Source organism: Pieris brassicae, chromosome 6 (assembly GCF_905147105.1).
Source record: "Pieris brassicae chromosome 6, ilPieBrab1.1, whole genome shotgun sequence".
Taxonomy (NCBI): domain Eukaryota; kingdom Metazoa; phylum Arthropoda; class Insecta; order Lepidoptera; family Pieridae; genus Pieris; species Pieris brassicae.
Genome location: NC_059670.1, coordinates 20,200,494 through 20,215,302, shown reverse-complemented (window position 1 = coordinate 20,215,302; position 14,809 = coordinate 20,200,494). Strand labels below are relative to the sequence as shown.

Below are 14,809 nucleotides of genomic sequence, written 5' to 3'. Positions count from 1 at the left end.
AACGCGATATATTTAGGTGTAAACCAAAGTAAACCAGTACCGCTACAACTTTACTTCTGGGCCTTAAATTCCTGTATGGGATTCGTTATCATTTGTTTTTTCTAATAGACAGGTAACAGCCTTCTCTTCCTGACGTACGCTGTCGACTTTTTACATGTAAGGCATACCTGTTTTCATACGTTTTCCTCCACCATGCGGCCACTTTTGGTCCATTGTTGCATTGGACAATGGTTCAAACGTTAGGGATTAGACTCGCACGCTGAAGCTACTAGGCCAATAAAGCTGCTCTTAATTAATAGGTAACAGAAAAACAACATAAAATAAGAATAATTTATTTACAATGACAGCTTCTGCCTCTTAAAACTAAACGGTGAGCAGTTTAGAGATCTTAATGGAAGATTTCTTATATTATCGAGATACATAGGAAAGCATTATTTATACCACTAACAATTAATCCACTTCCTGGTTTACCATAGCCTTCCATACCATCATACATTTAATATTAAAATATAGTCTTATTTATAAACGCACTATATGCCTATATATCTAGTCTAGCAGTATAAGACTTTTATAAATTTGTAATTAAAATAACGATTGTGGATTTGAGAAGTTTTTTTATAAATCGAGTGTAATCTAAAATGCATATATAAAATACTTTTGGAAGTCGTTTAAATTGTTTTTTTTTTTAATATACAAACATATATATATTTCTTTAATATAGATATTATTAGACATAACATCGTGAAATGATGAAATTACGTGTGTACGGCACGTATTTTACAAATATACTATTGATATTTTAAATATACGTAACTTTACCTAACAAAGTTCAAAAGTATGGCTTTTAATTTATTTCTTTATAATATAAAAATATTAACATAAAAACATAAAAGGCAAGGTTTAATTCAACTTAATTACCGCAAACAAGTTAACTTTTGACAGGTGTTTATTATTACAGGTGGTTATTGTGATTTAAACAAAGAATATTGATAATAAATTCTCCATCTTAATAGCGGTATAAAGAGTTTTCTATTAGTATTTGCTACTATATATGTGTTATATACTATATTTTATTAAAAGATTTCCTGTCCGTCACCTCAGTTTTGCTTTACTAGTCACCATAAATTTATAGAAGTAAAGTACTAACCTACGTAATTACAATTATTTTTTAATTTAAAAAATAAAAAAATTTAATAAAAGAAAAATATAATTTTCTTAAGTATTTTTAAAATATATACATATTTACTAATTGAGCAAATGAAGGTGTAAATGGAAAGTTATATGAAAATAAAGCGAGATCGCGTTTCTATAATTCTATACTATTATGGAATAATCCTAAACACGTAAAATTTAATAATTAAAAATAATCTAATAAATATTTCGTTCTTAATCCCCGAACGTATTTGTGACTAATCGAAAGCAAGTACTTATTTACTCCACTTAATATATGGAAAATTCCGCTACCACTTATGATTTTCACAAAATATGTACCTGCTACGTAATCTGCGCATGCGCATATAGGACTCGATTTTTTCTTATACGCGAAATTTTTCTGTTAATATCAAGCCAAGTTACCAATTAAATCGGACTATAGCACGCTATTATTTTACAATAAGATTTGTGTTTATAACACGAATTGTGTCAAATACCTAATCTTTCAGATAATTCCTAAATTCTAATTGAGCTTTTAGTATCTACAGTCTTTAATTGAGCAAGACGTTTAAAAGTAAATATAAAACTAAGTCAGTGGCGCTACAACCTTTTTAGGTTTGGGCCTCAGATTTCTGGATCTGTTTCATGATCTCTTGTCTATCAGACCCTTCACCGTTCAAGCGAATGTTAAGTGCGCACATAGAATGAAACTACATACACAGTCGGGATCGAACCTACGACTTCAAGGATAAAAGTTGCACGCTGGAGCCACTAGGCTAATAGGCTGTTTAATAGTAAACTTATATATATATTAATACTATATGTAATCAAAATCATCATAATTTGGACCGCTTGACCAACTAAACTACGATTCATGGCTACCAGTGTTTCGGATAATCGCACAGATTGAAACACCTTGCAGAAATGTCTTCCCGTTGAACTTTTATAACACTTACAAAACAAGTGAAATTTATAATTAGCACTACATTTTCTGCAACCTTGGTACTGTCAGCTTATCCCTGATACAACGCAGAGTCGTCAGCTTAGCAGGAGAGCTAGGCACTAACTGTTCCTCAGTTCGCCTAACGGGCTTTGTGTTTGGGATGCAAGTCCTCGGAGCCGGGATGTAAGGGTGAGTCTTCACGTGTTTTCTCAGAGAGGATGGATCCGTGTACCGTTTACCACAGCCAACTGCACCACAGGCGTAGGGCCGCTATAACAATTGTACAAAAAATAATTTTTGATGGATTGTTATTACAATACTACAGAATAGCTTCAATCTTTAATAACGCATTTTCACATGGCTACAAATAAAAAGCATTTGTACGCGTAAATGGAATTAAAATATTAACATGCATCGCTCGAATACAATTCTAATATTGAAACGTCAATATTTTACCATGCCATTATTAATATAACATTAGAATATCAAATATATCAAATTCTCGTGTAACAATGTTCATTCCCATACTCCTCCGAAACGTCTCGACCGTTTCTGAGGGATATATTTTTATACATATTCAGTAAGTCTGAAAAGTCAGCTAGGGGTGATCACCCCAAAAAATATTTTTTTTATTATTTATGATTAAGCATAAAAAATACATACAACACTTAATTTTCATCTACTTTCTACGATCAACCCCAATTTTTTATTTGTTAGTTAAGAACTTATAAAATGAACCCTGAAAAAAGTTTTCATTCCAGAAAAACCGTCTCTGGAGGTGGCATAGAAAAATGTTCCATGTTGGTATAAATAGGTAAACTAAAACTAAAAAGGTAGGCTAAGTAAAAACAGTAAGGAGAAACGAAGTTCGCAGGGGCAGCTAGTTGTAATATAAAACTTACTGCATTGAAATGGGTTCTCTGATGCTTAGCCCGATCTGAAGAGTTGGAGAAAGCTTTTCTGCAGTGAGGTGCTGGACAGGCATACGGCCTTTCACCAGTGTGCGATCTTACATGTATCTTGAGGTTTTCCAGCCGGGAAAAGGCTTTGCCGCAGCCGGGATGCTGTAATTTGTAATTTATGTTTAAATCTCTGTTGAAGTTAGTGGTAGAGGTGTTCACACACCTAAAAGTGATCTTCGTCATTATTTAAACCTTTTTAATTTAAGAAGAGCCGTTCGTTACTCTTATTATGCTGGAAACTATATGAAAGATATCAGTATGAAGCTCGTATATGAAGTTTTAGTGGTAAAGGAACAAAACTACAGGAATTCACCTAATATTAAAGATAGTTTACTTCCTAATATATGTATGTTGTATTTTAAACCTGCACAAGGTTCATAGACTCTTTATTGCTATTTTCCAATATCTAATAAATAAGTATATCACTTTGATTTTGTTCCCTTACGAGTGTGAGTGCGAGAGTGAGTGGGCCGTGGAGATTGGGCCTTGGGCCTAATTAAAGGCCTAGCACAGGCGCTAATTAAAGATTTAAATTGGCGCCTGGTAGATAGTTCCGGTGTCCCTAGAGCTGAAGCTCGAACAACGAATATGTATCTATAATTATTTATACTTAATATTACTATGTAGGTTAAAAATATTGTAAACCTGTATTTTGTGTGTTGGAAATAAATATTATGTTTAGAGTAAGTAACTTCGTAATTTTACTTTGGTTACATTACGTTTATGGAACCACATATAAACATACCCTTATTCAACATATGGATTACTAATTTCACTGGCGTACCGATCTCGTGGTAGTGGAAAGTCTACCAAGTCAGTGAGATTTTACTTTAATACATTTTTAAATTCGTAACATAATTTACGTAGAATGTCCGATATCAGTAAATTTAAATATACTCTACAGATATTGTTCTTGATTTCAAGTAGGTAATGACAGAATGTTTTAATCAGCCCGGAAATTTTTAGATTAATTATTATAAATTGTTGAAAATAAAAACGAAAATTCAAAATGCTTTCGTTCATAACATGAGAGAATAGATTTATTTGTAGATCTTCAGTGTCTTAGAACTTCCCTATACACAACATTTGACGTAGTTTTGTTTTGTGGAAGGAAAATAATTTGATTTTCTGGAGTTCCGATTCGGGATAGGCCAATACAATTGCCCACGGGTAAAACATTATTTCAATAGTTATTGATACGTTCTATAATACTGTGCAACCTTTTATTGTTCTATAATCAATACATTACACAGAGCACGTAATGAAAGGTTTTTTTTTAATATTTTTTTTACACCTTAGGTTATATTATTCCATTTTTGTAAAATAGCCTATATTCAGTCAGTGAAGATGCAGCTTTTTAATGCTGAAAGCGTTTTGAAATCGTTGAAATCATACATACAAAAACAAATGTTTCCAATTTATAATATGAGGATAGATATAAAAAATATACATACATGACATCTATTAGGTTTATGTCCGGAATGTACTCTCATGTGTATAAGAAGCTTGTATCTCGCGTTGAATGGCCGACGTTCGCGCGCACAGTCTTTCCAGAGGCAGCTGAATTCGTCTCCTAATAAACACACAAATGATTAAAATTATTACTTAAAAAATGAAATCAATGGCGCTACAACCTTTTTTAGGTCTGGGCCTCAGATTTCTTTATCTGTTTCATGATTGTTTGTGAAATGAATAGGCAAGTAGGTGATCAGCCTTCTGTGCCTGACATACACCGTCGACTTTTTTGGGTTTAAGGCAAGCCGGTTTCCTCACGATGTTTTCCTTCACCGTTTGAGCTAATGTGAAATGCACACATAGAAAGAAAATCCTTTGGTGCACAGCCGGGGATCGAACCTACGACCTCAGGGATGAGAGTCGCACGCTGAGGCCACTAGGCCAACACTGCTCAACAAAATTATTACTTAGTTATTAATAAACGTTGAATTATTAAACTTATTATAGTTCAACATTATTTTAATCTTCAATTCAATTTGAAAAACTGAAATGTTCAGTAAACTACAATTGTATGTATAATTATATGATAAATACATGTTTTTAAATAACTATATACCTTTATAAGTGTTCACATGAACTCGCTCAATGTGTTCAACTAACATATTCTGGTTTGGGTATCTCTCAAAGCAATCCTGCCACAGACATATCCTTTCACCTAAAATAAACAAAAATGATTTATCAATCTCTTGTCTTTGATAAGTGTACCGACAAATGTAAATATTTATATTGAAAGTTAACTTTCTGTGGCTTCTTGAACGTACAGACGTACTCGTCTCAGTATGATTTCAGAAATTATTAATCAAAAAGCTAGAAATGAAAGGGATTTATGAAATGCATTTAGCAATGAAAGGGTTGTAAACTGTTATATCTTAATTATGCCTCACCTTGAATTTCTTCTTGGTCAGTCCTTCTGTCATTAGAAACTGATTCAGCGCACTCGTCATCTTTCTCAAAATTTAATCCGAAATCATCTAAATTAATAAACAGCTCATCTTCATCAAAATTCTCAGAATTTCCATCGTAGTAACTCCCCTCAACCGACTCGGACACTGATATTTTCCGTTCATTCCTATCGAAATTAAATTCTGTGCAACTTGTTGGTGTATCGGGAAGTATGTAGCGGCCTTCTGTTTCAAGATTGTGGAGTATGTTATTCGGATAGCTAAAATGTTCGATGCTGCTTACTTCTGTACTCTGCACTGGCGCGTTATAAGCATTTCCTTGTACATTTAATTCATCAAAATTACAATATCGCTTCGAGAAAGCTGTCTCCATAGACGGTAACTGGGTTTCGCTTATTACCATATTGATGTCTTCATAAGCATCTGGCGTTTGTTCATTTTCTTCACGACAAAGTTCATCTATCAGCGATTCATCGTCTATATATTCGTTATTAGCTTCAAACGTTTTCTGTTTATCTGTATTAGAATTAAAACTATCATCGAATTCTATATTATCTAAATCTAATAGAACTTCTTTAATATTTTGGTCATTAATGTTACTCTCGATAACTTCATCAATAATTTCAAAATCAGTCTTTTCTGGCGTAGTCCAATTGTCTAAGACTTCAAAATCAAAACTCTCTTCTGTTCCATATTTGAAATTGTCGTTCTTCTTTGTTTTTCCGTTTTCTAATTCTAAATTAAATTGTGACATGTAATACGCGTGTAGATCAGTGACTTCGTTTTTTTCTTGGAACAATTGTTCGTCATCGTAAGGTATGATATCATAGTTGGCCATAGTTAAGTTCATTTACCTACAGAGTTCAGTAATCTTTACTAGAGGTATTATAGACATATGTTTAAGTCGGTTTTGCGCATATGGTTTTGCTATTATTATAAAAATAAACTTTCACCAAGTCTCTTTCGCGTGGCCCGCGCATCTGTGAATTATAAAATTACTAGAGTTATAGCATTTAGTAACACGTGTTCAATAAGGACCTACCTACCTATGTACTTAATCTTAGCGGAATATACTTTACTGAATAGCTATTATTTTCTCTTATTTATCTTGCAAAATATAAAGCACTAATAAAATAGTTTAAAAAATTAACAACGATATTAATAATCCTTAATTTAATTAAGTAATATCCCAATAAACCACATTCAAAATCCACACAAAGTTTTCATAAATTTGATACTTCATATATAAATAAATTATTTGTTCCTCCCAAATAGTTATCAAAAACTAAAAATATATTTATGCAATTGTTAAATTAGGAATCTACAAATAATTCTAACAAAAAAATTTAAAACATACCAAAACTCCTTGCTGATAACGTATCGTAAAAAAAAAACTAAAAAGGTGCGCTGTCAAATTGACACTTCGAGTGCCGCGAAGGGGTAAAACGACCGCACTGATTAAGACTTGGACCGGGAATAACAGGAGCTTTCAGGATAGCGAAAAAACTACACACATGTGCTTTTAAGTCGGTAATTATCTTCACATAAATAGCCCTTATTAGAAACCCATAAGAACTAATTTGTAAATTCTCTTTTGGAAATAAATTTGTTGTCTTTTGGCGCCATTTACAAGTTCATTCATTTGAAACGTCATGGAAAGCTGTTGATTGATGCATCGTAGCAAATTGAATTAGGAAATACAATTAAATTAAAAGATGTGAATTGTTACACGCATAGACAATACTCAATAGCAGAGACATCCTTCTGTACCAAACACTTTTTTTTCTTCTTCTTAAAATCAATTGGATACATAGTAAATTGGTGATGACGCATTAAAATGTTTTTTATTGGCTTCTTAGCTGTATCAAGAGATTGCGGTACGTTCGTGGCGCGTTAATTGACGCGTTGAGTGGCTTAAGTGTATTAGAGGATGCTGGTGCAGCAAAGCCGGAGAGGTTTTTGACTCTGAATATCACCTTAACAGTTTTTTAGTAATTATTGTTTTCTTTTTTGTATTCATAATTTATTGTTAATGATTAAAACATGTTTTTATCAAAGTTAAGTTGTAATTACAATTATAATTAATTTCGCATTTTTAATATTTTACTAACATAACTGTTACACTTTTCTTCGCATCTTACGAGCCTGTAATAATTATTACTTTGCTAGGTTCGATACCTAAGATATTAAGTTGAGGAAGCGTTATACTGGAATTTTCATTTACACTTCACTTCGATTCTGAGGAAATCTAAATATCAACGACACGTGTTAAGCACCTACTTGCATAGTCAGAAAAATAAATTATGACTAAACAGTAATAACGGCTATAAGGTTGCCACTGGATTTTGCTCTTGGTGACAAGGCGACGGAGTATGTGTATCCTCAAAAAGCTTGAAAGATCAGTACGATTTCGGTAGGTATTCAACCTCAAGTTTGAAATCTCGTAACACACTTGCGAGCTTTTTGGAAATGTGAGTGTCCTTGGCCCATGGCCCACGTGAGTATCACATAACATCAGTTGAGTCTCGAGCCAGTTTTCCTCCTATTACATAAAAAATTAACATATAACAAAACATTATTTATTTAAAGTCCTCATACTTTACGATAGTAATAAATTGAATTACAATAAATCCAAAGGATTCCAAGTTTTTTGCGACTAAATCAGGAGACACTAAAATTCTCACATAAATATGAAATACACGTGTCATCAATGTCTTTAATTTTTTTCGTTTTTTTACGCGTTTATGTCCTTACTGTCAAAGTTTGTTTTTGTGCATTTTTATTCTTCGCTTCAAATATTATTTATCCTAATTGGCGCTTGGCTAATTAAGATTATAACAAAACGGAATTTGACGATTTACACAGATTTAATATTGTATTTGTCTAACTACGTTTATCGTAGCGGGCTGATTAATTAAAATTGCTTATCTCAGACCTAATTCGCAGCAAAAAATTACTAGTAAAATCTATAATTTGAATCTTATAATTTTTCGTAACATTTATGTTTACCATACTGGGAACAAACGCATCCAATTTCCCCGTACTAAAGTTACTAATTCTTATTCAATAAAATCCCAGAGGCTTTTTTATCTTTCCCCTTTAATAAATTTAAGAAATGTATTAAAGTAAAGCTGTGTGAAAAAGGCTTACTATAAAGTTTACGATTGTCTAGTTCATAAAAGGATATGGGACTAATGCTAGATAGGCTACTTCTATTAAATATGCGATATTTGTTTTGCTATTTTAGAAGAGTACCAAGAGTTTTTTACGTCGGCTTCTTCTCTCGGCATACAGCCTCTATCTTCTTTGTCGATGAGTTATTTAATGACATTACAAATTTAATGACGTGGAATAAGTGACCTGTATCTTAAACGAGTATTCCATAATGAACATATTTTATTGTTTATATAGTAATAGTAATATTTTAGAAGTGTTAGATAGTTTGTAACATATAATATAGATAATAAATAAATAAATGTCATAGAAATGATTCCATAAAGATATTAAAAGTTTTTAGGAGCTTTAAAGTTTACAATGATTTCGCCAAACACTTTTTATTTTTCTAACAGTACCGTTCCTCTGTTCTATTCCTAAAATAATTGTAATAACGAATCGTGAAATGTATATCGTGTTCCTATTCAGAGTCGTTAAATTATCTCTCAATGCAAATATCTAAACTAATTCTCTGAAAACGAAAGAATCTTTTTTTTTAAAACTTAACACAAAGCTATCGAATAACATAGGTATGTGTTATTTTAGAAGCAAAGCAACAATGACAGACATACAAGACTAGTGACACTACAACCCTTAGTTAAATTAATATATTTGTGAATAAATGGCAGAATACAATATCTTCAAGGTAAACAGATAACGCCGAAATGTGTCATGATAAATTGTATCGTTGCAATTTGCATGATATTAATGTTATTTCATAAAACAACAAATATAGAAAACTGTACAGACAGAGAAAAAGCTAAATTGAAATATTTATAAATATATTCACAGAGGTCTACAGAAAGAGCTTTTGTCAGAGACAAGACAAACGGGCAGGAGACTAATCTGATGTTAAGTGATTGCCCATGCAAACTCTTAATGCCAGTTAGCTTTAGCGTTAGTTAGCGCGAGTGCGGAGTCAGCCTTTTCAGAGTTGATATTTTCTATTCTTGAAGGACAATAAAGTCGAATAGGTTTGGTATTACTTAAGTGGGGAGCTGGTTCCACATCGTGGTGGTGATGGACATCCGATGAAACAACACTGCAGGCACAACGTATCTGAAATTGAAGGTCAAATTATGATTTTCCTACAAAGACCTTAATCTAATTAAACGCAATTAATCTAACGCATTTGTCATTTATAAACTTGAGTTAATTATTTTATGTAATATATAATAAAATACAGTGTTGCAATCAGGGTGAATAAACTGTTTATGTAAACAGGTTACAAACACGTGTATAATTGATAAATAATGAAGACTACAGAAAATAAGATTTGGTTGTAATATATTCTAACTCGTCTTCTGTAGTAAAAATGTCGCAAATGCATGCTTCTGGTAAAGGGTTTGGTACAGTTGTACGAACAAATACTCGCCTAAACAGTCTTAACCAATGAAGCAGACTTTCATTATAAATATTCCTGTATAGTAATATAGTAGTTAATTAGCAGTAGGTAAGATTTTTCTGATATCATTCTATCAAGTAAAAGGTAAAAATCGTAAACGTATCTTAAAATCTTTATTTAATAATACTAAATTAAATAATTCTAAGTCAATACATATTTTATCTAATGAAGCATTATTGCTATTATACTATGCAATTTACATGAACATTATAGGAACAAAAGGTTCTCAATCTAATGAGGAAGAAGGCGATCAGCCACCTGTGGCTGTCACACGCCATCGACGTTTGTGTCTACGGCAAGCCGGTTTCATAACGATGTTTTCCTTCGCCGTTAAATGTCAAATGCGCATATAAAAGAAAGTGCATTGGTACAGCCAATAGGTACATACAGCCGGGGATTGAACCTACGATCTCAGAAATGAAAGGCGCATGCTCAAGCCAATACTGCTCTAAGTTCAATTGCCTTTAGTGGTAGAAGTAGTAAGGTGTTTTGTAAATATATGTTTATATAAATCTAAATCATTGCCGCATTGGGGTGACATAATGATAACCTATTTTCTTAAAAAAGTAATCTTTTTTCAAATATAATAAGAATGAACTTTTTTTACATCATATAACAGGAGAAAATTACATAAAAGGATTAATGTTACAGCTAAAAGCAGCTTCTTGCAGACAACCTAAATACAAATAACAATAATACTATCCAGTACTGAAAACTACACTAAACTACTCAATATAAAAATACATTGAAATAAAATTTAGCATATATACATTTAAAAAGTTGTGTATTTTCAATTGAAAGTTAAAAAAAGAGACGTCGTGCGCCAATCGAACCGAATTTATTTTCGCTTCGCAAGATGTTCATAATATCAATAACATTGCCGTTATTAAAATAAAACCAATAAGACCTACACGCGTAGGAACTGTTGGGCATGTTTCACATACGATACTTGTACGCTTAATCATTTTAAAGGTTATATGCGGTGATATTATAGAATATCTTTTCTTTATTTTACAAAATATAATATAATCACAATATGTTACATTAGAAAACCGTTGTGGTGTGATTGTGTGTATTAACCATTACAGAGTTAAGGAGCGCGACAAATGCATATAAAAGTTTATTAATTTACGTATGTTGGTTAGCTTTAGGCTATCTAATATATCATTTTATATGGTACTTAGACTTCGTTAACGAAATCGTGAACTTATTTAAGTATTTACTAGATTTTGTTACTTTTCTTAACAACATCTTATCCTATGGTGTAACGGAAAATATTCTATTTTGCAACAATAGCTTAAGTTTGTTAGAATGTGCTATGTAGAAACCGTAGATCAAATGGAAGAGACTAGCTGGTCGCGATACAGACAAATCCTAGTATGGGTGCAATTTATTTTTACCTAAATACCTGCATACTGATGTATTGTAATCTGATATACTCAAAGAAAACACTTTTTTACCGGATTGAAATTGTGTGTTATTATAAACTTATAATTATTTTACATAATTGTAAAATTTTCCGACGTTTCGTTTGCTTTACAGCGTGCGTGGTCACGGTGACTGAAGACAAAATGACGTGTTGAATGTCAAAAAGTACCACAGCTGTAGAGAAAATTGTATTATCTGTATTTACTCACGGTGTCCTATATTTTCGCGGATTGTTTGTCTTGGGGTTTTAATTAAGTGTTTTCTTTCAATGTGTAAAAGCTATGTTAACAAAAGACTACTAATACTATCTGATATACTTTCAAAAGAACGTACCAATTAAAGAATGAACATTACCCTTTATTTTAATACTTTTCTGTATTTCTAACGACTTATAATGGTTATAAAAAAATAATTTGTCACATCACACACAAAGTTTTTGGATACCAAAAATGATTTTTTAAGGAATTAGGTTTCATAAAAAAAGGTTAAGGTTCGTCAAAATTGGTTTATCTTGAGATATCCAAGCATTTCCCGACGGACATGTTAAATACACATGCAAATAATGTTTGCAGGTATTTGAAGTCGATTTTATTTTTCTTAATTGTTTTTTAAATCCACTTTTCCTGTTATATGAAATGTCCCTAACGTTCGGTTGATTTTATTATGTTGCACTTATGCAAGACACGTGTGCTACATAGATGATTTCAACGAGTTAATGGTCGTAACATTCACATTCTATTTCACGTAATTTTATTGAGTCGCTGTCTTCTTTTTTATCGATTAACACTGAAGATACCAGTCGAAATAATAACATAGAGTCGTAATAGACTAACAGTAAAATATTGTAAAATTACGTAAAATTCAATGTATCTTTGTGGAAAATTGTGTGAAATATTAACATTAATCCGATTAAATATCGGATGAACTGGACGCGTAAATTTCTTCCATGCTTTATTATTTGGTTGACAGACAATTTCAAATCATCTCAATCTAAACTTATAATACTGTTACGACAACGACAAAGAAATGCACATTGTACGACATTTCGATGTATTCTTTTATTTTTTGTTACAGGAGGCAAACTGCCAGAACTCACAAGCACGCTGCCGGCCTTTTAAGAATTGGTATGCTCTTTCCTTCAAGAATTTAAGGAAATACTTCAGTGGGCAACTGGTTCCACATATTTATGGTGCGCGGCATATAATGCTTCAAGAAACTTTAAGTGGAACAACGGTCCTTGAGGTGATACGGATTGTATTTTGTATTCTGACGTCCGATGATGAAACTCAGCTGCAGGTATTAGTCGGAACAACTCCTCAGAATATTGTCCATGGTAAATGCGGTACATCTCTACGCAACGCTAAGATATCAAGCCGCTCGGAAAGTGAATGGTTTGATATCAAATTTTACCGCAGAAATTGTAATAGTTGTTTGTTTATGTTTATTAAAAAATAATAACTCCAATATAGCATGTACACAGAGAGAATTACGGTCAGATTGCGAAACGAGCACTTATTCCGACTGACATACATAAATAATTATAAAATTTTAACATACAAATTTACCCTTCAATAAAGCAAGAAATAATGAGAACATTATGTTTAAAAAAAAGGCTTCTTTTATTGGCTTAACGTTTTTACAGACGTTGCTATAAATTGTTGTCAAATATTTACAAAAAAAAAACATATTCGTATCTCTTTTCATAATAGCGTAACCTCAATTTGGCAGTAAGAGACGAACAGTACTTCATTTAGCTCAATTAGCCATTTAAGTATTATGTCTGTTAGTTTTAGTGTTCTCATCACACTCGTAACACTGTAAATGACAAAAAAACATTTATACCTGTAAAAAGTTTTTCTTCTTCAAATGACCACAAACTTTTCTCAGAACTTTCTGCAACTTTATTGTTAATAGGTTTTATTTATTAATTGGTAAATGATTCTTTATACATAATATCATTATAAAGTTCTCGGTCAAACTTTCATAGATCAAGATATATCTCTATCTATAGAATATAAATCATTGCATTAATCTGTTCCACATGAAAAACACTGAAAGCGCGTACAATATTCAAGGCTGGCCGAAATTAATACAGTGAGTATTAATCATTAAATTAACTATTGTTTCAACTCATTTTATCTGGGACGAACGAGAAATGCTTGCACTTGTTCTAGGACAATGATTCTCAAATATTTAATCTAAATACGTGTCTAGCTATATTATATTATTGTAACGTATTTAATCTTGTATCATTATGGATGATTCCCGGCATAGCAAGGCTGGATTTTTAAACTATTTTCTAAATACATACTTTGGCATAATGGTAAAATAACTTTGAGGTAAATGGGAGGGGCTCGCCTGGTGTTAAGTGTGTCGCAAATGCGTTGCCCTAAGTCGGTCGGTGGTTAGAAAATACTTCAGTGGGCAGCTAGTTCCACATAGTGGTAGTGCGCGGAAAAAAACTGCCTTAAGAAACGCTCAGTTGTGGATCGACGGACGTCGAGTTACGCAGATACGGATGGTATTTTGTATTCTGCCTTTACGTTTGATAGTGAAAATCAGCTTGAGTTTATTCATAAAAAGCATACAAAAACCCTACTCCTTTATAATACTAAGTAAGGGTTTTCTCTGAGATATTCAATTGTATATCTATATCTTAAATATTGTCAATATTTTTTCTAATGAAGTTGGCCTCAAGCAGTTACATTCCTGATGTCGTACTAGGCTCGTATAATGTGAGTAACATATTATACAATTACTTTTTTTGCGTGTCCTTCAAACTATAATACTTCAAATTGATAATGTTTATGTATTATTTCGTGTTTATAGTTTGTATTAGGTGAAAGCAAGTTTGAGAATTACTGAACATCGCGGTGGTATACCAAATTAAAATCTCTCAGGACGTTCTTCGCATCTCCGGCCCGCTTTATATGAAATAACTATTACGCCTCTAACTGTTTACTTTGAAATATTTTTTCATTTTCATAAATTATGAATCTGTATAAAAACAATATCTGTTAAAAAAAAAACAGTTTTCTGTCGGGACTTTAATATGTACGACATGAATCACATGATACAACAAGAACTTTACATTGTTATGGTGGTGGTGTAAAGTTCGCATATTCTGACATAATGCCGCGCAAATTTGTCTTAAAGGAAATTTTACTTAGAAGTAACAGACAATATGAGCAAAATCAGTATATTCAATCCTTTTATTATTTTATCATCACATTATTAAAGTGTATTATTATTACGTTATCATAATTAATATTAATTATAATGTTTCATT

At 32.0% G+C, this 14,809-nt stretch overlaps 1 protein-coding gene across 1 annotated transcript; it reads right to left on the bottom strand.

The window, feature by feature from the left end:
- Positions 1-2,008: 2,008 nt before the first annotated feature.
- LOC123711118 (zinc finger protein GLI1-like) lies at positions 2,009-6,382 on the bottom strand. Its single transcript, XM_045663535.1, has 5 exons — positions 5,457-6,382; positions 5,129-5,227; positions 4,512-4,630; positions 2,998-3,159; positions 2,009-2,365 (listed from the first exon to the last, which is right to left on the bottom strand). Exons 1-5 carry the CDS (start codon positions 6,322-6,324, stop codon positions 2,135-2,137), a joined length of 1,479 nt encoding a protein of 492 aa, XP_045519491.1. The 5' UTR covers positions 6,325-6,382; the 3' UTR covers positions 2,009-2,134.
- Positions 6,383-14,809: the final 8,427 nt, after the last annotated feature.

Coding starts and splice junctions, on each gene's coding strand:
- LOC123711118 (XM_045663535.1), bottom strand. CDS start 6,324: ATGAACTTAACTATGGCCAACTATGATATCATACCTTACGATGACGAA. Junction 5,228..5,456: donor TGACCAAGAAGAAATTCAAG/GTGAGGCATAAT, acceptor TGTTTATTTTAG/GTGAAAGGATATGTCTGTGG. Junction 2,366..2,997: donor AGAGAACCCATTTCAATGCA/GTAAGTTTTATA, acceptor CAATTGTTATAG/CGGCCCTACGCCTGTGGTGC.